General features: G+C 45.1%; 1 protein-coding gene across 1 annotated transcript in view; it reads left to right on the plus strand.

Annotated features, from left to right (window-relative positions):
- The window catches only part of LOC308168229 (pleckstrin homology-like domain family B member 2), a 36,418-nt gene extending 16,613 nt beyond the window's left edge, over positions 1-19,805 (plus strand). Inside the window, exons 8-22 of the mRNA XM_080542735.1 lie at positions 136-273; positions 639-776; positions 4,069-4,197; positions 4,893-5,048; positions 8,792-8,902; positions 9,067-9,156; positions 10,302-10,454; positions 13,965-14,108; positions 14,285-14,384; positions 16,421-16,574; positions 17,258-17,348; positions 17,631-17,777; positions 17,893-18,112; positions 18,219-18,304; positions 18,396-19,805. Of these exons, the coding sequence (XP_080398861.1) occupies positions 136-273; positions 639-776; positions 4,069-4,197; positions 4,893-5,048; positions 8,792-8,902; positions 9,067-9,156; positions 10,302-10,454; positions 13,965-14,108; positions 14,285-14,384; positions 16,421-16,574; positions 17,258-17,348; positions 17,631-17,777; positions 17,893-18,112; positions 18,219-18,304; positions 18,396-18,536 (1,998 nt within the window). The 3' untranslated portion in view covers positions 18,537-19,805. The remainder of the gene's footprint in view (positions 1-135; positions 274-638; positions 777-4,068; positions 4,198-4,892; positions 5,049-8,791; positions 8,903-9,066; positions 9,157-10,301; positions 10,455-13,964; positions 14,109-14,284; positions 14,385-16,420; positions 16,575-17,257; positions 17,349-17,630; positions 17,778-17,892; positions 18,113-18,218; positions 18,305-18,395) is intronic.
- The last annotated feature ends 3,412 nt before the right edge of the window (positions 19,806-23,217 follow it).

The raw sequence follows: 23,217 nt of genomic DNA on the forward strand, positions 1-23,217 counted from the left end.
CACAAACTGTGGACCTCTCATTCATTGAATCAAAATGTTATCAATGAAGCCAAGTGAAGTTGAAGTTGATGAAGTTTCACCCAACTGAGAAGCTCTTAAACTGTATTCACTGTGGGAGTGTGATGTCATCAACAGGTGCCGGAGGACGGCCAGCAGCAGAGACAGGAATTGACCCGTGTGGAGGAGGAGAGGATCCAGGTGCTGAACGACATGGAGGAGCTGGAGCAGAAGATTAAAGAGCTGGACAACCAGATGGACGAGTCTCTCAGAGAGGTAGAGGGAGGGAAGGAGGGAGAAAGGGGGAGACAGGGAGAAGGAGTTAAAACAACTGAGAGGTCGAGGGCAGGGTAGAAGATAGATAAACAGAGGGAGTGAGGGTTACACACTAAATACATCTACCTTAAATAACGCTCCGGTTTATCACCAACGACACATATACCACTCGTCATTGTACTTCATACCAGAATGTGGGTTGGGTTGCCCTGTCTAATCGAACATCATGTCATCGGCTTACTTTTGTTTTTTAAAACTTAAAGTTTCTCCAGAAACTACCATCGTACCGTACCCTACTTTTGAATCGTATGTACATTCATGTGTGCGGTACCTGATGGTTCTCTATGTGTGTGTGTGTGTCCCAGGTGGAGGTGGAGCGTGCTCTCGTAGAAGCGGAGCAGGAGACGGAGCTCACCGCCCTGCAGCAAGAGAGAGATGCCCTGGACACACTCAACACCAGGATGGTCCACATGGAGACACACACACAGGCCCAGAAGACTCAGGTAAGGACCTGGGTCTAGAGATCAAATCTAATCACACTTTATTTACACAGCGTAGTTTCATACCAACAGAGATAAAAACCCTAGTGTATATCTGCACAGGGTCAATCTCATCTCTTGAGGGAGAGAGAGGGAGAGTGTGTGTTTCTGTACATGACATAATGAGTAGTGAGTGTAATGTGAGTGGGGTATATGTTTTCAAGCACACTTTGTAAGTGTAAATCCCTCATGCTGTCCCTGGTCCAAATATACAGCTGTTAATACAGCACAGAGTGTAGCAGTCACGGCCCTGTCCCATCTCACACACCCAGTGTGTGTGTGTGTGTGTGTGTGTGTGTGTGTGTGTGTGTGTGTGTGTGTGTGTGTGTGTGTGTGTTGAAGTAAAGGATCGATGACAGGGCAAAAGATGAGATTGGATAAATGGAAGGAAGTGTGTGTGTGTCAAGTTTGGCACCCTTTCCTCCGTGAGATCGTGTTCAGGCCTGCTTCCGGAGAGTTCCGTTAACCCCCACAGCTGGCTGATACATGAGAGAGGGGTGGAAAAATAGATGGGGAGAGCTAGAGATGTTTTACATTTTAAGCTAAAGGCAAACAGGGTTGCCATTACCAACATGTTCCTTTTGAGACTTTTATTTGATGGGATTTGTGTACATATTGGTTTCACCATTCAGAAATTACAATACTGTTGGTTTTAGCAAGTCGGAGGTTTTGGTTATGTTTCTTTTCATATTTTCCAGCCTAATAAAGGCTTCCTTGGCTGTCATTGACACTGCCTTGGTCCTCAAGTTGTCACCAATAGCAGAAACCAAAGGCACAAGGAACACAAAACTTAGAATCAATACGACAATAGACATTGACAGCTCTCTTATGCTTTCACAAATGATGTGATGAAACACACCTGTCAACCCAATTACTTTTTCTGGAAGTACTGGAAGTCCCAGAGTCAATGAGAGGCAGGGGGCTTGTTTGTGAGGCAGAAACTGTGAGGAAGAAACTGTTCAGGTGGCGCGAGGTTTTGGTCTTGATAGACCAGAACCTTTTTCCAGATGGAAACCAATGTACACAAATATCATTGAATAAAAAATGCTTCCTTACGCAGGGCACTGTATGTGCATAACTACGCTTTTTGCAAGACAAAACACATCTAGCTGTGAAAACATGTCACTTTGTTTCACCAAACTATTTACAACACCAGCCATACACTCTGGGCTCCAATTGCTTCTGCAAAACAGTAGCAGGCAGTGCAAAAACCATGTGCAAAAACCGTTGGTCATTTTGTGTCACCTCGAGGCGCGTCTAAGTCTGACCAACACAGACTTTGCACCACTATAGGCAGAACAATAAATAGGAGTGTTCAGAGGACTTGGAGTGGGCAAGTTAGCCATTCCACGTTAAATAATTAACAATAAGCAAACGTAAGTCTTATTGGGATTGACTACTGTTACAGGGGGACATTAGTAATGTAGATACTACCCTGGAACGGATTTCCAGCATACCACCTCATCTGTGAAACATGTTGGAGGGGGTGCTACAGTGGGCCACTGGTTATTAGGTTGACCCGCCATTGCAGCGGTGGTCCACCTGAATGCTGCAAGTACAGGTTACAAAGTGCTGCTGAAAGCCACCACAAGGTGGTGACAATTAAGCAATATCACACGAGAGGGAGTGTGTTATACTGAATATCAGCACGGCTGTGATTCGGTCGTGTGACGATCACAGCCGTGCTGATATTCAGTATAACAGCACGACCTCGAGTGTGATATTGCTTTTAAACAACAGTTCTACAGCGCGATTTATTAGTTAACAGTAATAAGCGACAACAGATTATGATTTGTTTGTTTATTTAATCATAAAAATAAACAAAAAATAGTTCCGCAACTGAACTTCAAATGGACTGTTGCCTAGTAACCTGAACAGAAACATGTAGTCTAATTAACGGTAATTCAGTAGAACATCTGTGCGGCGGAGTGATACATATAGTTAAAAGTCCCAGTGCTGTTATACTGTATACTCATGGAATGCCTCTTGTCCAATCAAATTACTTGGTCGGAACTAACTGTTGTATAAGGGCTGTTAGAGAATAGTTTTCCTTATCAGCTTGCCTTATCAGATACATTGGCAAAATCTAGTTTATTATAGCAGCTCATGAATTACAGAGATTAAGAATGGAAATTGTTTAAATATCAGGTTATTTTAACGAGGACCAAACAAAGGGACCAACTCCTATCTACTCTCATACTGTCATCACGCAGTCTCTCACAGAGCAGAGAAGCGGGGGAAATGTTTTTGCGCAATCTGACATGGATAAGTGTGAGTCGGCTTTAATTGCATTTTAATTAACTCATACAGATGTAATGTTTCCCAGTTGATTCCGCCTATTTCAGCAGTAGGCTATGGTGAACAGTGTGCTCACAAAGCACAGAGCGCAGTTTGTGTAATGAAATTGAATGACAAAATGCTTTGTCTTTCCAATACCTATGGAGAGAACTGTATTTGCATTCATGCAAAGAGGTAATCTATCTTGGAAGAGTAAGGCACTGCAATCATAAACTAGAAAGACATTTTACTTACTTACTTACTTACTTACCATCTCTCCCTCATGTCCTTACATCCCTCATGTCCATACATCTCTCATGTCCTTACATCCTTCATAGCTCTTGCCTCCTCCTGATGATGACTTTTGGCAGCACTTAACATATCTTCACAACTACTCTCTGGCAGTAGCAGCATTGAGGCAGTCCACCACTGCGATGACAGCATGCAATGCAAACAGTGACCTATTGTACCTACTTCATAGAAAAATATGTACAACCTAAAAAGATGATGGTTAGAATCATTCTGAAAATGGCCCAATTCTACTTCTTCAATCCATATTGGGAGAGACTACTATGACTATATGTACTATGACCTACCTAAGTCTAATCCTAAAGGCTGTGTTGTGTTTAGACTATTGAGATACAGCCTTAAAAGCAGGACCCACCCACCATTCTATCTCCCTCCTTCCCTCCTTCTCTCCTTCTCTCCCTCCTTCTCTCCCTTTCTCCCTGCCCCCTAGTCCATCCTCTTGAAGACAACACTGTAACACTGTAGCGCCTAACCCTGCCTCACCAGCTCCCACTAACGCTGCCCTCTCTCTCTCTCTGCCCTGTGCGTGTGTACGTGCGTGCATGCGCGCACGTGTGTGTGTGTGTGTGTGTGTGTGTGTGCACGTCCTCCATGTATGTGCGTGTGTGTGTGTGTGTGTGTGTGTGTGTGTGTGTGCTGGTTGTGCTTTCTGTGTTGGTGTGTGTGCCAGATGTGTGAGTTGCTCCAGAGTGAGAGGGGCAGGGTAGAGAGGTTGGCTCAGAGTGTGTGTGAGCAGCGCTCCCTGCTGGACTCCTGCCCTGAGGCTATGAAGCAGCCCCTACAGGAGCAGCTTGCCAGGGTCAGTACACACACACACACACACACACTTCCTGATCACCTATTCCTGTTCCTTCTAAGCACTCTACCTCCTGCTATGTCTGTCTGCATCTGCATCTGCCACCTGCCTGTTTGATAACCCTCCATCCATCCCTCCATCCATCCCTCCATCCATCCCTCCATCCATCCCTCCATCCACTCACTCTTTCTCTGTGCCCTCCGTCAGTCAGATGAAGCTCTAAAAACAATCTGCCTGCTCTTTGGCTGTCCTAGCTGTGTTTATGAGGAAGGATACAGCACGTTGAGTGCCACATTTTGTTTGCAAGCCTTTGATTTACTTGTGTTCATTGTTTAAAGTCTGGATTGATATGGAAATAGTTGTGGTACGGTTGTGTGTACGGCTGTATGGTTCTGTCTGCCTGTCTGCCTGCCTGCCTGCCTGTCGGTCGGTCTGCCTGTCGGTCTCCCTGTCTGCCTGCCTGTCTGTCTTTCTCCTGTGTGTACAGCTTGGTTTGGTATGTCTGTCTGTCTGGATTGGTGACATGGGTGGAAAATGTGTATGAGTGTGTGTGTGCTCTCATTTGTAGCGGATACAGATTTGATAAATGGAAAGGTACAAATACAGATTTGTAAACGATCTTGACTATTTTCAATCCGCATACAGTAGGTCTATTAAGTATGTGTGCGTGTGTGTGTGTGTGTGTGTGTGTGTGTCAGGACTTGGAGGTGCTGGAGGCTGAGACTAAGCATTTTGAGGACCTGGAGTTTCAACAGCTGGAGAGCGAGAGTCGTCATGACGAAGAGAAGGAGACATGCACACAGCAGCTCCTCCGAGAGATGGCAGAGTACCAGCGTAGCACTGTGACACGCAAGGTAGATGTGTGTGTTGAGATTAACACTAGAACAGCCATTACTCTTTGAGCAAAGAAACATTTTATATCTTTGCAGTCGATCACATTTCAGGACCCTCCTTTCATGACTTTTCCTAGATATGTGCGTTCTACCACCCAGTATCCTTACATTTTAAAAATCACATCAGGATAAGCTAGTATAAAGCTATTTTGAAGTTTTTCTGTGCAGGAAGCAGGCTAAATTACAAGCGGCCAACTAGTGGTTGTTGTGTGTAAATAGCAGCTTGAGCATTGTAAAGAGGCGGCTCTTCTAGTAGGTAAAAAGGCACGGCTGTTCTAGTGTTAAGTGTTTTTGTGCTTACTTTTATTGTGTCGGTTACCTAGTGTAACATGTGCCGGGTCTTCACACGTCATTTGAAATTCAAGCTTCCAAGTTGGACAAAAATTGCATGAAAGCTTCTGGAGCCTCTTTGTGTCTGCCTGTGTGTGGTGTGGTGTATTTGTATGTGTCTGTACAGTAGGTCACTGTTTGCACGTTGTCATCACAGTGATGGACTACCTAAATGCCACAACTGTGGCAGGTAGTAGTTGTGAAGACGTGTGCCGAAGTGCTGCCGAAAGCCACCAGCAGGTGGAGGCAAGAGCTGTGAAGGATGTTGGAAAAGATCCACCCTTCTGTGGTGGAAATTACTTTTTAGTTTTTTCTTGTCTACCATGCCTCTACTTCAGGGGCGGATTTAGGATCGTAGGAGATCCGGGGCTTAGCCCAGAGGGAGAATATAATGTGGGCGCAGAGCGCGCCGGAAAATTTTGCCTTCAACCTTCAACTTACCACCACCTTAAAGCGGACAAAAGGCACTGGAGAACACATATACATTCACACCCTTTAATGAAGCAAACTAATTGTGGTGGTTCTGGGCACAGAGGGAGGTCAGCACACGTAGCTCCCCCTGCCAGTCACCATCATTTATATTTGTATAGAATTACATAATTGATGGGCTGAGGCTAGTTATGTTACAGTATGTATATCAGGGCAGACTCTGTGCTCACCACTTATATTGTATTTAGAGTCTTGTCCTGTGTTATATGACGATATATTACATGTATTGTTGGCCTGTGTATAGTACTGTGAAATCAAATCCCCCCTGGGACATTAAACAAACTTAGTTAGTTAGCGTTACATCTTAGGATAGATTTGAGTCATGTTCTGTATACATACATACTACCATAAGGGCATACTTAATGTGGTTACTCCATGTTTACTAGCTGTAACATTAACGTTACATCATTCTTTTTCACTTGTTACTCAGTCAACCAGAGTGCAGATATCAAAGACTATCAGCCTGTTATTCACTTTATTTGTATAAAGTGAATAACCACTTCATTCCATCTGTTTTTCAAATAAAGTCCATTCCATTCCATTCCATTCCATAAGTATTATCCTTTGTTTGATTTCTTACCATGTACCGTAACAGTACCTTGCTATGTTTCATTTTCATTATAACATAACGTTATGTTATGATAGCCAGCTAGCATTAGCAAACCGGAAAAGTAGTGTCAGTGAGTCAGTCACCTTTCTAATAAGATTCACAAACCTGAAACATCATCTATGTCATCACTGCTGGTGATGTCATTGTTGTCAGCTGCTGATACGGCTGCTGCAACAGTTCTTGGCGCTTGTTTTGTTGAAAACAACTTTCGGATATCCATCCTTACACTTTTGCAAGTCAGGCACTGATTGAGATCACTTCTTCTTCAGGGCAGGGTAGGCTACGCAGTATGCAGGCTAATGTCGCGCAGCTGCTGCCTCTCTGTTGGACTCCGGTACTGCACGTTACTCACGAGAGTTTTTATTTTATTTTATTTTTGATTTATTTTTTTTAAGTAAAACATTCGGGGCTTTTCAGAAAACATCCGGGGCTTGAGCCCCAGTAGCCACCCCCTAGCGCCGCCCCTGCTCTACTTCATAGCTGTGGCAGAGATGCCTATGTAGTGCATCATTTACATTTACATTTTGGGCATTTAGCAGACTTATTCCAAAGCGACTTACAATCAATACATTTGACTAAGCAGGTGAATCATCAATCATCCCCCCCCCAAAAAGAGCCCAGCATCACCTTCCCAACATCTGTTATCAATGGGGTGCAAACAGTCTAAACACCCACTTATAGCTTAACACCCAACCACCCTGTGGATAACTGATGGTTTAAAAGAATACTGTTGACAGGCTGCTGATGAATCACAAACACATGGCAGGGTTCCCGCGGGTCCTGTGAATTTGAGAAAGAAAAATCAAGGTCTTAAAAGTTTTCTTCATTGAAAGTGCTTGAATTCCCCCCTCTCTCTTTCTCTCTCTTTTTGTTTTTTTTACTTAGCTTGGCAACAGCCCGTGTGCACAACAGACTTTTTTTCTGGATCCTTTGCAACATTTTATTATGCACTACAGTAGTAGACTATTAGACTTCCTGTCTGTTTTATTTGATGTGATTCATTAATCACATCTTTCACCATTGCTTATAATGTGCGCATTTGTATTGTGTGAGTGAAATGCACTTTTAAACTGTCATCTCAAGAATGGCTCTTCAGTAGCCTAGAAACTATGATACATTCGCTCCGAAATAGAATCACACCTTCCCCCGCCCCACATTGTAGGCTATGATCGCTGCCCATTGCAAACCCATTATTGGCATTATGGCATTACATTACTAGTCTTCGTCTGCTTTTTGTAGTATCAGCAATTCGGCTACAAAGAATGGAAACACAGATCTCGGTGTCTCGGTAATGATGTGTAGCCTTTTCTTTGCAGTTTCTAAACATCATTGGACTCATTTGGCACAATTATATTATTATAACGGATGAATTAAACAGGACACAATGTGGCCAATTAGAAATGCATTCAATAAAACCCATTCAATAAAACCCATTCAATAAAACCCATTCAATAAAACAGGGCAACATTGGGTCTATTGAAAACACCTTTTACATGACTATTTGTTCTGTGTGCATTTTGACCTCCTGACTGTCTCCATGGGCTGGGGTTTATTATTTATGTGTGGAGGGAGGCTGAGCTCCTGCTGTAGCGCTTTGACGGGACTCCGCCAGGGGTTCGGCTTTGCTCTAATAAATAAAAGAATAAATCCAGACCAAAACGATCAATGCAGCTGCCTGGCGGAAATGGAAAGCTTGTCATGGCCCAACCACACCATGGCCCAACCAACCCCCGAAAACAGAAAGGTTCCAATCCTGAAAACCAAAGATATTTGCAGACACTCATACTCCCCTTTGCAATGCATGTAGTCTAATCTTAATTTAGAAATGTGCCCCTAGTATCTACGGTCGTTTGCAAAGTCAGGTAACCAAATTGTATTCACTGCATGCAGTTCTATGCGTTCGAGACGCAGCAGTAAACCAAAACTTGTGAAGTTCACCAGTGGTTACAATTGAAAAGATAGGCAAGGACCAAGAACATAGAGAATTATAAAAGGAGGAGAAATTAAAACGATTTACTCCATGACAATTGTTTTCCGTTAGTGTCAGTTTTGGGGTTAGACATACACTACAGGCCACCCGCCAGTCACCATAACTGTATGAAGTGTGATGAGCACATCACTTGTGTGTCACGGTAACCGTGCTCTGTCGTCGTTGACAAATTCATGTATTAATCACTGACCTACTGTATGAGGTTGTGTGTGTGTGTGGGTGTGTGTGTGTGTGTGTGTGTGTGCGTGTGAGTGCGTGGTTAAACTAACTATCTTGTTCTCTCAGGAGAGGCTCCTCACTCTGAACAAGCAAGCAGCTCAGATTACCCAGCAGGCTCAGCGAGAGAAGGCCAGTTTCTTGAAGGAGAAGAGCAACCTACAAATAATGCTCCAGAGGGTACGAGTGTGTGTGTGTGTGTGTGTGTGTGTGTGTGTGTGTGTGTGTGTGTGTCTGTCTGTCTGTCTGTTTGTAACTATTTCTATTCTCTATTTTACTGATATTTTTCTACATCTAATTTATTTTATTCTCCCCCCTCTCCTCTCTCTCTCTCCATCTCTCAGGAAAAAGAGAAACTTGCCGCTCTGGAGAGGACGTACGCTGACCTCATGGGGGGGCGGGGCTTCCCTCTCAGCCCTGTCAATCTGAAGGAGGTATGTTTGAGTGACAGCTCATCCAACCAGCCCGGTTGGTGTTACTACACCACATGTCCCACCATATCATATCAATCTGCCTTTCCCTGTCTACTCTCCTCACTGATGATGCAATGGCCTTGTTCCAATACTCTAAACACACATCCTTACTGAATCCCCTCTATTGAGGTCATCACTGTGACAGTGGATTGGATCAGAAAGAAAGGTTTCCACCCTGATGCGTTTAGTAGCCTTGTCCTTGTCCTTCTCTGGATGGTTGCATGGCAGCTGTCTCCATGGTGGCATGACCTTTGGGGATGTGGCTTCTATCTTCTGTCTCTTAGGATACAACCTCACTGGCTGACGTGTGTCAGTCTCCTAGAGACCTCACCTGTGACCGCAACTCCTCCTTTCTCTCTCTCCTTTCCACTGACCTGCTGGCCCTCTCATCCCATCTTTGCTCTCTTTCTCTGAAGAGCGCTGAGGTACTTTTGTCTTTCTTTCTCTCTCTCTCTCTCTCGCTCTCTCCCTCTCCCCATGCTACCCAAAAATGTTTTGAAGAACCCTGTCCAAACTCTGACATAAATAAATTACAATTCAATCCTTTCTTCTTTCCTTCCCTCCCTACTCATGTTCATCCTACCTGAATAAGGTCACTGATCTGAAGGGTTTACCTCTCTATACAAGAATCAGTGCTCTCTTAAAGCAATCTGCAGAGGGAGGAAGAAAGATATGGAGTATACGAGAAGATACAAGTTTAAGAATGTGGACAGGGTTCTAACCCTAACCCTAACCTCTATCATACTCTATTCATACGCTATTCCAGTGAAATAGAACCTTTTTAAAGCTGATTTTTTTAAAGAATATTCATTCCAATATTAACAGACTGCTAAATATATGTCCATGTTTATATGTTTACCTTTCTCATCATTTCTCTGTGGAACTAATAGCACATGTGTAACCTACATTAACAACAAGTTTACAACAAGTTTAACGTGGCGGAATCTCTCTCCCTTTTCTCAACCAATGTACAACCCTTCTCCCTCTCTCTGACAACCCCTTAACTATTGTCTCTCTTCATATCTCCACCCCTCTCTTCCTCCTTCCCACCTTTTCTCCATGCTTTCTATATGGACCCCCCTTTCTCCCCTCATGGTTTGTTCCAGGGCTATGTCACAGTCAGTGAGATCAATGAACTTTACTCCCAGCTGGGGGGGAACCCTAACCCCACCCATGCCCCTGTTCTGGCCAATTCATCACATGAGCCAGAGCCTAGCCCCTCCCCTGACGGCAGCGCCCAAAAAACAGAAGAGGGCCAGGTGTGTTCCTCTCTCTGTTTGTCTCTCTGCCCCTCCATCTCTCTCTCTGTTTCTCTACCCCTCCATCTCTCTCTGTCTCTCTACCCCTCCACCTCTCTCTGTTTGTCTCTCTGCCCCTCCATCTCTCTCTCTGTTTGTCTCTCTACCCCTCCATCTCTCTCTCTGTCTCTCTACCCCTCCATCTCTCTCTGTCTCTCTGCCCCTCCATCTCTCTCTCTCTGTCTCTCTACCCCTCCATCTCTCTGTCTCTCTACCCCTCCATCTCTCTCTCTCTGTCTCTCTACCCCTCCATCTCTCTGTCTCTCTACCCCTCCATCTCTCTCTCTGTCTCTCTACCCCTCCATCTCTCTCTGTTTGTCTCTCTAACCCTCCATCTCTCTCTCTGTTTGTCTCTCTAACCCTCCATCTCTCTCTCTGTTTGTCTCTCTACCCCTCCATCTCTCTCTCTGTTTGTCTCTCTAACCCTCCATCTCTCTCTCTGTTTGTCTCTCTAACCCTCCATCTCTCTCTGTCTCTCTACCCCTCCATCTCTCTCTGTTTGTCTCTCTAACCCTCCATCTCTCTCTCTTTGTCTCTCTACCCCTCCATCTCTCTCTTTGTTTGTCTCTCTACCCCTCCATCTCTCTCTGTTTGTCTCTCTACCCCTTCACCTCTCTCTGTTTGTCTCTCTGCCCCTCCATCTCTCTCTTTGTCTCTCTACCCCTCCATCTCTCTCTGTTTGTCTCTCTACCCCTCCATCTCTCTCTGTTTGTCTCTCTACCCCTCCATCTCTCTCTTTGTCTCTCTACCCCTCCATCTCTCTCTGTCTCTCTGCCCCTCCATCTCTCTCTTTGTCTCTCTACCCCTCCATCTCTCTCTCTGTTTGTCTCTCTGCCCCTCCATCTCTCTCTCTCTGTCTCTCTACCCCTCCATCTCTCTGTCTCTCTACCCCTCCATCTCTCTCTCTCTGTCTCTCTACCCCTCCATCTCTCTGTCTCTCTACCCCTCCATCTCTCTCTCTGTCTCTCTACCCCTCCATCTCTCTCTGTTTGTCTCTCTAACCCTCCATCTCTCTCTCTGTTTGTCTCTCTAACCCTCCATCTCTCTCTCTGTTTGTCTCTCTACCCCTCCATCTCTCTCTCTGTTTGTCTCTCTAACCCTCCATCTCTCTCTCTGTTTGTCTCTCTAACCCTCCATCTCTCTCTGTCTCTCTACCCCTCCATCTCTCTCTGTTTGTCTCTCTAACCCTCCATCTCTCTCTCTTTGTCTCTCTACCCCTCCATCTCTCTCTTTGTTTGTCTCTCTACCCCTCCATCTCTCTCTGTTTGTCTCTCTACCCCTTCACCTCTCTCTGTTTGTCTCTCTGCCCCTCCATCTCTCTCTTTGTCTCTCTACCCCTCCATCTCTCTCTGTTTGTCTCTCTACCCCTCCATCTCTCTCTGTTTGTCTCTCTACCCCTCCATCTCTCTCTTTGTCTCTCTACCCCTCCATCTCTCTCTGTCTCTCTGCCCCTCCATCTCTCTCTTTGTCTCTCTACCCCTCCATCTCTCTCTCTGTTTGTCTCTCTACCCCTCCATCTCTCTCTCTGTTTGTCTCTCTACCCCTCCATCTCTCTCTTTGTCTCTCTACCCCTCCATCTCTCTCTCTGTCTCTCTACCCCTCCATCTCTCTATCTGTTTGTCTCTCTAACCCTCCATCTCTCTCTGTTTGTCTCTCTACCCCTCCATCTCTCTCTCTTTGTCTCTCTACCCCTCCATCTCTCTCTCTTTGTCTCTCTAACCCTCCATCTCTCTCTTTGTCTCTCTGCCCCTCCATCTCTCTCTGTCTCTCTACCCCTCCATCTCTCTCTTTGTCTCTCTACCCCTCCATCTCTCTCTGTCTCTCTACCCCTCCATCTCTCTCTGTTTGCCTCTCTACCCCTCCATCTCTCTCTGTTTGCCTCTCTACCCCTCCATCTCTCTCTGTTTGTCTCTCTACCCCTCCATCTCTCTCTCTGTCTCTCTACCCCTCCATCTCTCTCTTTGTCTCTCTACCCCTCCATCTCTCTCTTTGTCTCTCTACCCCTCCATCTCTCTCTTTGTCTCTCTACCCCTCCATCTCTCTCTGTCTCTCTACCCCTCCATCTCTCTCTCTGTTTGTCTCTCTACCCCTCCATCTCTCTCTGTCTCTCTACCCCTCCATCTCTCTCTCTGTTTGTCTCTCTACCCCTCCATCTCTCTCTTTGTCTCTCTACCCCTCCATCTCTCTCTCTGTTTGTCTCTCTAACCCTCCATCTCTCTCTGTCTCTCTACCCCTCCATCTCTCTCTTTGTCTCTCTACCCCTCCATCTCTCTCTCTGTTTGTCTCTCTAACCCTCCATCTCTCTCTGTTTGTCTCTCTACCCCTCCATCTCTCTCTCTGTCTCTCTACCCCTCCACCTCTCTCTCTGTTTGTCTCTCTACCCCTCCATCTCTCTCTCTTTGTCTCTCTACCCCTCCATCTCTCTCTCTGTTTGTCTCTCTACCCCTCCATCTCTCTCTCTGTCTCTCTACCCCTCCATCTCTCTCTCTGTTTGTCTCTCTACCCCTCCATCTCTCTCTCTCTCTGTCTGTCTCTCTACCCCTCCATCTCTCTCTGTTTGTCTCTCTACCCCTCCATCTCTCTCTCTGTTTGTCTCTCTACCCCTCCATCTCTCTCTCTGTTTGTCTCTCTAACCCTCCATCTCTCTCTCTGTCTCTACCCCTCCATCTCTCTCTTTGTCTCTCTACCCCTCCATCTCTCTCTCTGTTTGTCTCTCTACCCCTCCATCTCTCTCTCTGTTTGTCTCTCTAACCCTCCATCTCTCTCTCTCTCTCTACCCCTCCATCTCTCTCTTTGTCTCTCTACCCCTCCATCTCTCTCTCTCTCTCTGTCTCTCTACCCCTCCATCTCTCTCTTTGTCTCTCTACCCCTCCATCTCTCTCTGTCTCTCTACCCCTCCATCTCTCTCTTTGTCTCTCTACCCCTCCATCTCTCTCTCTCTCTCTGTCTCTCTACCCCTCCATCTCTCTCTTTGTCTCTCTACCCCTTCACCTCTCTCTGTTTGTCTCTCTACCCCTCCATCTCTCTCTCTGTTTGTCTCTCTACCCCTCCACCTCTCTCTGTCTCTCTACCCCTCCCCCCCTATTTGTCTCTCTACCCCTCTGCCTGATTCTGTTCCTCTCTTTTTTCTCAAGCTCTGTTGCTCCTCCTTCCCTGTTGATGGTCCCTCCTCCTCCTCCTCCTCCTCCTCCTCCTCCCAGCCCCTATCTCCCCGCCACCTCCCCAAAACACCCTCTGTTCATTGGCCTGAGGACATGGTGACCTATCGAGATCCCTCCCCTCTCCCTGACTCTCTTCCTCCTCCTCTGCCTGTCAAAAAACACCGCCATCGCAGGCAGGTAAAGTGTGTGTGTGTGTGTGTGTGTGTGTGAGAGAGAGATTAGATTTGTATCTGAAAGATGTCTTATTACTGCCCATCTATTAAAGACTGAGTGTGTGTGTGTGTGCGTGTGTGTGTGTGTGTGTCATCAGCACTTCCGTTCACTGGAGGAGAGGAAGAAGTTTGGGAGCCAGAGCGGAGTACACTTGAGTGACACGTTACCTAGGAAAAGAAACACACCCACGGTGAGCTCTCAGCTAAGCTGTGCTACCCTGGGCCGTAGCCTCGCCAACAAGGTACACACGCACACACACACACATGCTCGCACACACGCACACACGCACACGCACACACGCACACGCACACACACACACACACACACAGCAGCATAAAAAGAGACAAAGTATGCTCCATGTGCATATCTTGGTTTACCTCACTCACTTACTCCCTCACTTCCCCTGGTCCTCCACAGTCCCATCAGCCCTTGATGCAGAGTTCTAGCTGCGGGAGCATCATACCCCGCTCCTTCTCTGTCTCCAGCAAAGAGGCCGACACTCGCCGGCTACATAAGGGTGAGACACACACACACACACACACACACACACTCACTTGTTTTAAATGTTACTGTTGCTGCAAAACACATGGACGGACCAAACCATCTTTAGACCTTTACTGCATTAACATTTACAACAAGCCTCACAATGTGCCTTAGTTGTTTTGGTAACTTGCCATGTCTTGGCACGGATTTGCTGCATGTTTGCGCCACACACACACACACACACACACACACCTACACACACCACATCTAGTTCTATGTAAAGGGCTGGATGTCACACACCTGGTGACCACCAGTGACAAGTGTGAGAATCACACAGCTTACCATTTATGGTCACGGCTTTATAATAATAATACACTTTTTATTTGTATAGCGCTTTTCCTGCAAACGTTGCAGCTCAAAGTGCTCCAATCATTATCCCTTTAGCCCAGTGAGTGAGTGTGTGTGTTCTGTTAGTTTTTTGTTTGTAGAGATAATGCAGGAATGCTAGTGAAGGAGAGGAGGGACAGGAAACTGGCTGCTGTGGTTGAGTCTTCCCTGACCACAAATGGCCCACACATCAACCACAGACCTGTAGTGGCGTAGTGAAGGCTCACTGTACGTGTGTGTGTTCATCCATCTGTGTGTGCTTGTGTGTCTGTGTGTGTGTGTGCGTGTTCATCCATCTGTGTGTGCTTGTATGTGTGTGTGTGTGTGTGTGTGTATGTGCGTGTTCATCCATCTGTGTGTGTGTGTGTGTGTGTGTTCATCCGTGTGTGCTTGTGCTTGTGTGTGTGTGTGTGTGTGTGTGTGTGTGTGTGTGTGTGTGCGTGCGTGTTATCATACCAAACGTTCTTTCCTGCTGGTCCCAGGGGCCAGATCATCAGAAGGGTGTGTCTTTTGACCGCCTTGGGTTGATGGTATCAGTGTGACGTCCTGTGTGTGTGTGTGTGTGTGTGTGTGTGTGTGTGTGTGGGGTGTGGTGTGGTGTGGTGTGTGTGTGTGTGTGTGTGTGTGTGGTGTGGTGTGGTATGTGTGTGTGTGTGTGTGTGTGTTTCCTGTAGCCATTGGTTGAAGTGAGGGATGAGTGTTTGCCCTCCCAGTCCCAGTCAGGTTCAGGTGGTGTGCTGGTCAGGACAGCGTCTTCCCCTTCTGGTTCAACCGTGGTTGTGTTTTCTCCTCTGCGCTAACGGCTTTTGTACTGCTGCTGTGTTTCGGATTGTATTTGGATCATAATTTTTTCAGTCATTTGTGTTTCAAGATTTGCGTTAACTTTGTTCGAAGATATTTGGTTGGGGGTCGCTTAAAAAAAACGGATCATATATTTGTGGAAGTAGTTTCTTTCCAATCTCACAGTTGGGTTTATGACTGGAAGGTTTCTGTAATATTTGTTTGGAAAAGAAGAGAGCGCACACCGCAGAAAACGTAGGCGAGATGCTGGCGACGGAGCAGAATACTATAGAATGAAGTAGAAGCCTCTAGAACACTCTAGTTCCAGATGCAAAAGAGTAGATTTTAATTGACAACGGTTTCCGCCGTAGCCTTTGTCAAGACTTACTCTGTAATATTTGTACCATCCGGTTGTGGTGTTTGTGTTGACTGCGTTCTCACTGTGGCTGGGCTCTGTGATCAGAGGGAGGGGCAGCGGCCAGAGTCACATGGTCAGACTGCGCTCCCTGGGACAGGGATTAGACAGGGTGACCAGGGAGGGGCACAAACAGGTAACTGAATTTGACACACATGCGCGCGCGCACACACACACACACACACACACACAGTCATTCAAACACACGCTGATCCACACACACGCTGAGCCACAGACATTTTTGATGGACAAAATGATTGTGACTCTGCCTCTAAAGGGGATGTTAAGCCTCTGTTAAGAATTTGTGATCTGAGACTGTGACGAGACGTTAACGCTGGCAGGGTGTTTACGTATCGTTTTTGGAGTCGTTTAGTCGGCGATTGGGTGCGAGAGTCAATCAGCGACCCGTCTCGTAGTTGACATCGTAACGAACGATCCCTTAAATTCTCAGTCCTCCTGACCGTGGGTGGTGTCTTGTTGCGGTCCAGGTCAGTCCAGCTCCAGGGCTGCCTCCCAGACCAACGTCTACCTGGACACCTTTGGTTACCGTGACAACGGGCAGGCCTTTGACACGATGAGTGTGGACAGCACCGACTCCATAGAAACCAGCCTCTCCGCCTGTTCCCCTGACAACATCTCCAGGTATGACCTCTGTGTGTGTACGTCTGTGTGTGTGTATGTGTGTGTGTGTGTGTATCTAGAGTAGCGTACAGATCAGGCCTGAAAATTCTAATCCAATCCGACCCGTTGAGCCCAGCCCAAGCCCGACATCAGACATTTTATGAGCCTTTGGTCCGGAAAAAAGCCTGAATTCTAGAAAACATCTGTACCTTTTTCTATTGCGCACAACAGCAACATTGCAGCGCTGTGGAGAGGAGAAAGCCACTCCCAGGGAAGAGTGGAGAGAGAGAATGCTTGAAAACTCACATTAGTTACTATCAACAACTGTATTTACTGCACCTAATTTTCTGTAATACCTTATATATATTTCCCGAAATTAGCAATCTCTTGCCGCTGTTTCCTGTTTTGTTTGTTTGTTTGTTTAAGCATTGATGTCAATAGCGTTCCATAAGAGAAGGCTAAGGCAGCGCACGTTTGTTATGCTATTATTGACCTGGTACCCATGGTCAGCGAAGACAACATGACAGAGCAGAGGCACAATAGCCAAGGGAATGTTTTTTTTTCTTCAGCCTTTAAACACCAATCGATTTCAGTAATTAAGACTGACAGAAACAGCAAGATAATGTTAGCGCTAAAAACATGGTAGCCATAACAAAGCCATAACTAAGCTGACACCCAACTAAGCCCAATGTGTCTGGTTGCAGTGCCAGCATGTCTAACGGGGCCAGACTGGAGGAGATGGAGCGCCTGCTGCGGGAGGCCCACGCAGAGAAACACCGCCTCATTGAACACAAGGTAACACACATACACACACACACACACACACACACACACACATACACACACACACACACACACACACACACACAAGAACACCAAACCGCATTCACACACTTCAACTGTCTCTCTCTATCTCTCTCTCTCCCACCCACACACATACACACACACACACACACACACACACACACAGTCCACATTGATGTTCAACACTGGATAAGAGTCACTATGAGGTGTGTGTTATAGTCGTGTGTGGTATGTGTGTGTGCTAAGCTGTGTATTGTATTGCGTGGCCATCAGGAACAAGAGATGGAGGGGCGCCGACAGGCCCTGGAAGAGGAGAGGAGAAGGAGGGAGGATCTGGAAAAACGACTGCAGGAGGAGACCAACAGACGGCAGAAACTCATTGAGAGGGAGGTGAAACTACGGGAGAAACAGAGAGCGCAGGTGAGAGGGAGAGGGGGAGGGTGGTGAAATTACAATTGACTCACTTGATGTCCTTGCACAATCACATAACTTTGACGTCTAACCCTACCCTTTGACCCATATCCTTTTTACCCAGTCTCGTCCCCTGACTCGCTACCTGCCAGTGAGGAAGGATGACTTTGACCTGAAGGCTCACATTGAGTCGGCGGGTCACAATGTAGACATCTGCTTCCACCTATCCCTCACTGAGAAGACCTGCAGAGGCTTCCTGGTCAAGATGGGAGGCAAGATCAAGACCTGGAAGAAACGCTGGTTTGTCTTTGACCGCAACCGCAGAACACTCTCCTACTACTCAGGTAACTCCTCCTTCAGACACAGGTACGGTATGTGTGTGAGTGTGTGTGTAACTTTACTGATGTGTGCATGTTTGTGTGTGTGTGTGTGTGTGTGTTTTCACTGCAGACAAACACGAAGCCAAGCTGAAAGGTGTCATCTACTTCCAAGCCATAGAGGAAGTGTACTACGACCACCTAAAGAATGCACACAAGGTACCTGCTTAAGTAATGCACACAAGGTACCAAAGAGAGAGATTAATTTCCATGTTACTTAAATGTTACAATCCCTGTCCCTCTCTCTCAGAGTCCCAACCCGACCCTGACGTTCAGTGTGAAGACTCACGACCGGGTCTACTACATGGTAGCCCCATCGCCTGAGGCCATGCGCATCTGGATGGATGTCATCGTCACCGGCGCAGAGGGATACACCCAGTTCATGGTGTAAAAGGAGTTGTGATGTTTTTTTTAAAGAGACTTTTTGCCAGTGTGCCTTCATACAACCAGTTACTTTCTGGCCCAGTTGTGTTGCCTTACGTTGACAGTGAGTGGTTGCTATGGCAACAATAGAGATGTCTGTGTTTCTCATAATGACATGACATCACCAAATGACAATTTTCATAGTGTAGGTTTATTTCCTGTGTGGGCGGAATACTTCCTGGTTTGGTGGGAGGAAGTTGTCATGTGTGCGAGTGGATGATGGGTAATATGAGAGTCATTTGGTTGCTTTTCAATCAAATGATCAGGGGGAAAGGTTACTGAAACATATTCAACCTTTAAGTCCAAGGGTATTATGTGTTGATTTGTGTGTGTGTGTACTCTACTTGCCAATGTTAACTGGATATCCTGAGTGTCTCCAAGACATAGCCTCATATCTAAATCTGTGGGAAAAGGATAAACCTCAAGCAAATCTCAAATGACACACAGTGCAGTGCGCCATGCAGTCACATTGGGGAATAGGCAATCATTTGGGATGAAGCCTTAGAAATATGTGTGGTACAAGGACATTAGGTTTACCTAGTATCATAAGATTATTTTACCTTTATCATTATGCTGTTTTGCTTTAGCTGCTTTTATCATTCTCTAATGAGATGATGTTAGCCAAGGGTTGTACTGTATTTATCAAATGCCTGCCTTGTTTTATATATTATTGAGACCAGCCTTAGAAAATATTATTGTGCACCTGTTTGCCCTCCTGACATCATATACTGTGCAATTGAGTGTATATTGTGCAAGGTTGATACCGGAAGAGGAGTTTGGCATGTTTTGTTAAATGCTTCTAGTTTTTTGCATATTTTATACTCACATGAAATCATTTTGTTGATATGTTTGGATTGTGTATGTGTGTGTGTGTGTGTGTGCACATGAACATGTGTGTGTGTTTGTCCATATCACTCACTCTGGTTTAGGAGTGCAATATAGGAGGATGACAATCCCATGGAATGACCCTAACCTTCTTGAAAATCTGTTATAATGTTCAGAGAACAGCTCATCTGTCCCTGTAGCTACTTGCTCTCACCGACAGAGTCGGCGGGATAGCTGTGTCGTTAATGCGGAACAGTTGTTTAAAATATATACATATATATATACATACATACATACACTGGTGCCATTCATACTTATAAGTATGAATGGCACCATCGTTTAGTTATTATATACTGTATTTATGCCATCGATTACCAATGCATGTATTTTTATTTTTAAAAATTGCATTCAGAAAAATAAAGCTAAAATATATTGTGGGGCTACCTTGGGTTTGTGGTCATGTTTTATGAGTAACATTATGGTGAACCATCAGCTTGATGGAAGGGTATATACAGGGGCGCTGCCAGGTCGGCGGGAAATCAATCTTGGGTCAAAGGCATAAAACTATTTGAATGCCTCCTAAATGGCAGAGCTAACATTTAGTATAGTACTATAGTCAGTGTAAAAACACGTGTGGTGAATCCTCCCCACTAGCCTTCCTAACACGCTTTTCTGAAAAATGGTTTGCTCCACATATTGTAGCCAACCCTATAGTACACATGGTGAGGAAAGCGCGGTAAACAACAGCAATGGTCTGTTAAATGCTGCAAATTCTAGTCAATGACCCTAACCCTAACCGTAAATAACAATATAACATTGAATGGGAAGTTAAACATGTTCTTAACTGTGACCAGGGATTATAGTACTTTAGAAATGCAAGATAACGTTGATATTGGATGACATCTAGATCAGAGGGGTCATCACCCTTATGGAAAGGAACCTTGGGGATAACACCTGAGATAATTGTGACAGTGTCTGGTGAAAAAGTCCTCAAGTAAGGCAATTATGAGGCCCTCATTATGAAATTGCAGATTGTAAGTTTTCAAATGATGTGTCATACATTGAAATCTGAAAATAGTTTAAAAAGATATGCTTTGAATGTTGGTACACCTAAAACCAAATACTGGAGAATCTTGCTCTGGATCAAAACACACACAAAACAGCTAGTAGCTATCAGCTAAGAAGGTACATCGCTATGAACATCTAACTGCATGCACAACATGCTGATAAAACATCAACATGCTAAAAACCCATAACTGCACATCATTAATTCTGTCCCTGAAGAAGCAACAACCAAGAAGACGTCGCTCATTAAGGCCAGTCGCACCTAGTCAGACAGAGACAGAAAGAATCAGAATCAGAATCAATTTGATTACATCTTACTGTCCAAGTACACAAGAGTACAATTCTTTGGCTTTGGTTCCTCAACATTGACATTGCAGCATTCAGATACAAAAAACTATAATAATAATAATAATAATAATAATAATAATAAGTAACATATGTAAATTAAAATAAGCAGCCCTAGATTGATAATTATATCTAAATAAAGAACACAGTGATGGTTTTACATTTCGAGGGCCGAAGAACATAACCTCCTATCTGAAAAATTCACTTTTTTTTTTTTTCTTGTAGAATGCTATTTTTTTAAAAAAAATAGCATTCTACAAGAAAACAACACAGTTATTTTTTAAGGATACCCCTATACAATTCATACAATTGTATAGGGGTATCCTTAAAAAATAGCATTCTACAAGAAAACACCGTTTTTTGTGTTTTCCCAAAAAAGTAAAATTTTCAGATAGGAGGTTATGTTCTTCGGCCCTCGATTTGCTTCAATAGTGCAAAAATGCTGTGCAGAGTACGATGATATGAAATGCAATATAATACAATACAGTACGGTAGTAAATTAGTCCAATGTTAAGTAATCCAGTAGTCCAGTACAAGCTTGTATCACCTAGATATGACCGTGACCGTTTGACTAAGAAGACCATCACCTTGGGCAACACCAACAGCACAGAGATTGAGGGCTTGCGCCTGGAAGGAGCGTGGTCGATCCAGCGAAGGATGGCCTCAAACACGACGTCCTCCTGTCTCACGTTCAGGTTGTCCTTCTCGGTGAGGTCGCAGAGCTGGGCCAGCGGCAGCTCCAGGAACTCCTGAGAAGTGCCGACGATCTCCTCGAAGTGAAGGACGAATAGAAACGCCTTTCGTCGCAACTCGGTGAAAGAGTAGAATTCAGCGAACTTGCAAATGCCGATGCAGTTCTCCACACACAGCTGGCTCTCCATGAGGTCACAGCACGCCTGCACGATACCCAGGATGCAGAACTGGTCTGCTGCTTCCAGGAGCGACTGGACATTGTCTGCTGTGACCGGGAGAGATTGTGTGTAGGCCAGTGGCGTGCAGTCAGGTGAGGCAGGGTAGGCAGTGCCTCACCCAGGCATTTAAGAAAGAAAAAGAATATCAGTCTTTTTAAAATATTTTTTTATTATTTTTTTATCTCAAAATTATATTTTTAATTTATTTTACTCATTATTTTTAACTTTAATGTGTTAATATGTTGTTAAAATAAAAATAAATGATGTAAAATGTGTTGTTATAAAAATATAATGCATGCCCTGGCACCAGGAGAGTTTGCTCCCAGAGGCTGAGGCAGACTGTGCTTGTGCTTCTGTGCTATGCGAAGTGACAGACCAACGGTTTCGTAGGTTTGCGCATGCGTAGTCTGTTCTCACATTGTCTTCATTGGAGGACGTTGAGGCACTGTGCCACGCTGCTTCTGACAGCATGATTGACAGTTTGCGTTTGGCTTGCCGTAGCGGCATCCTCTGCTGTTCGCGCCGCGGTTCTAGGTGAATGTAGGCAATGCCATACAGGCTGAGCTATGCTATGTGTAGTTATGAGATAACAATACATTCAGGGTTCGAGTTATGTGGGAGCCAATGGGAGCTGAGCTCCCATAGAGATGGTCTGAGGCTCTCTGAGCTCCCATGAAGGCAGTAAAATCAAAAATCTGTGGGGGTCGCTAATAATACATTACCACAACTATTATTTGATCAAAATGTCAATGTAATGAATATTATTTAATTTATATTATCAATATTGTAAAATAAACACGTTTTTCAAAAGAACTACGCGCACCATTAATCTCCTGTGAATGACAGTTTGCCTTTGACTGCCTGCACTTCACCACCAAGACACCATGGGGCGCAGTAGAATATTGTGCAACAGCAAAAGGTTGATTAATCAGCTGTGCGGTAAACCGTTGGAACACACAGTGCACAGCTGATTAATCAATTAAACCAATAGAGTGAGACACCAGTTGCCTTTCAGGAAGTAGTGAGATCGTGCACCTAGCCTATTATTGAGAAGCAAACATTCATTAATTAGCTATACAGGAGTATATACATACAGTAGCTACCATGCCGCCCAAAAAAAGGCCACTGCTGCCGACCGGGTCATCAAGCCTAGAAAATGTCGGGTTTTTATCAAAGAAACCTGCTATGACACCTAACGTTAGCCCTGTTGCTACTACTGTTACTACTACTGCTGCTACTACTGAGGACTCTGCTACCTACTGAAAACAGACCACTCAGCCTACTGAAAACAGACCACTCAGCCTACTGAAAACAGACCACTTTGGTCTATCTTGTCTCCGTAAAGGTAAGGTGGCTTTTACTTTTTACTAACCTAGTGTACTAACCTAATGTATTTTTCGCTCCTTCTGTATAGCAAAAATAACAAAATTATTGGCCGAGATACATGTGTGACTATCGCTTTTATAGCTGTTGTTTCATGTGGGGCTGTTGATGTGGTGAAAT

The sequence above is a fragment of the Nansenia antarctica genome (assembly GCF_963989245.1).
Source record: "Nansenia antarctica genome assembly, chromosome: 12".
In the NCBI taxonomy this organism is placed as follows: domain Eukaryota; kingdom Metazoa; phylum Chordata; class Actinopteri; order Argentiniformes; family Microstomatidae; genus Nansenia; species Nansenia antarctica.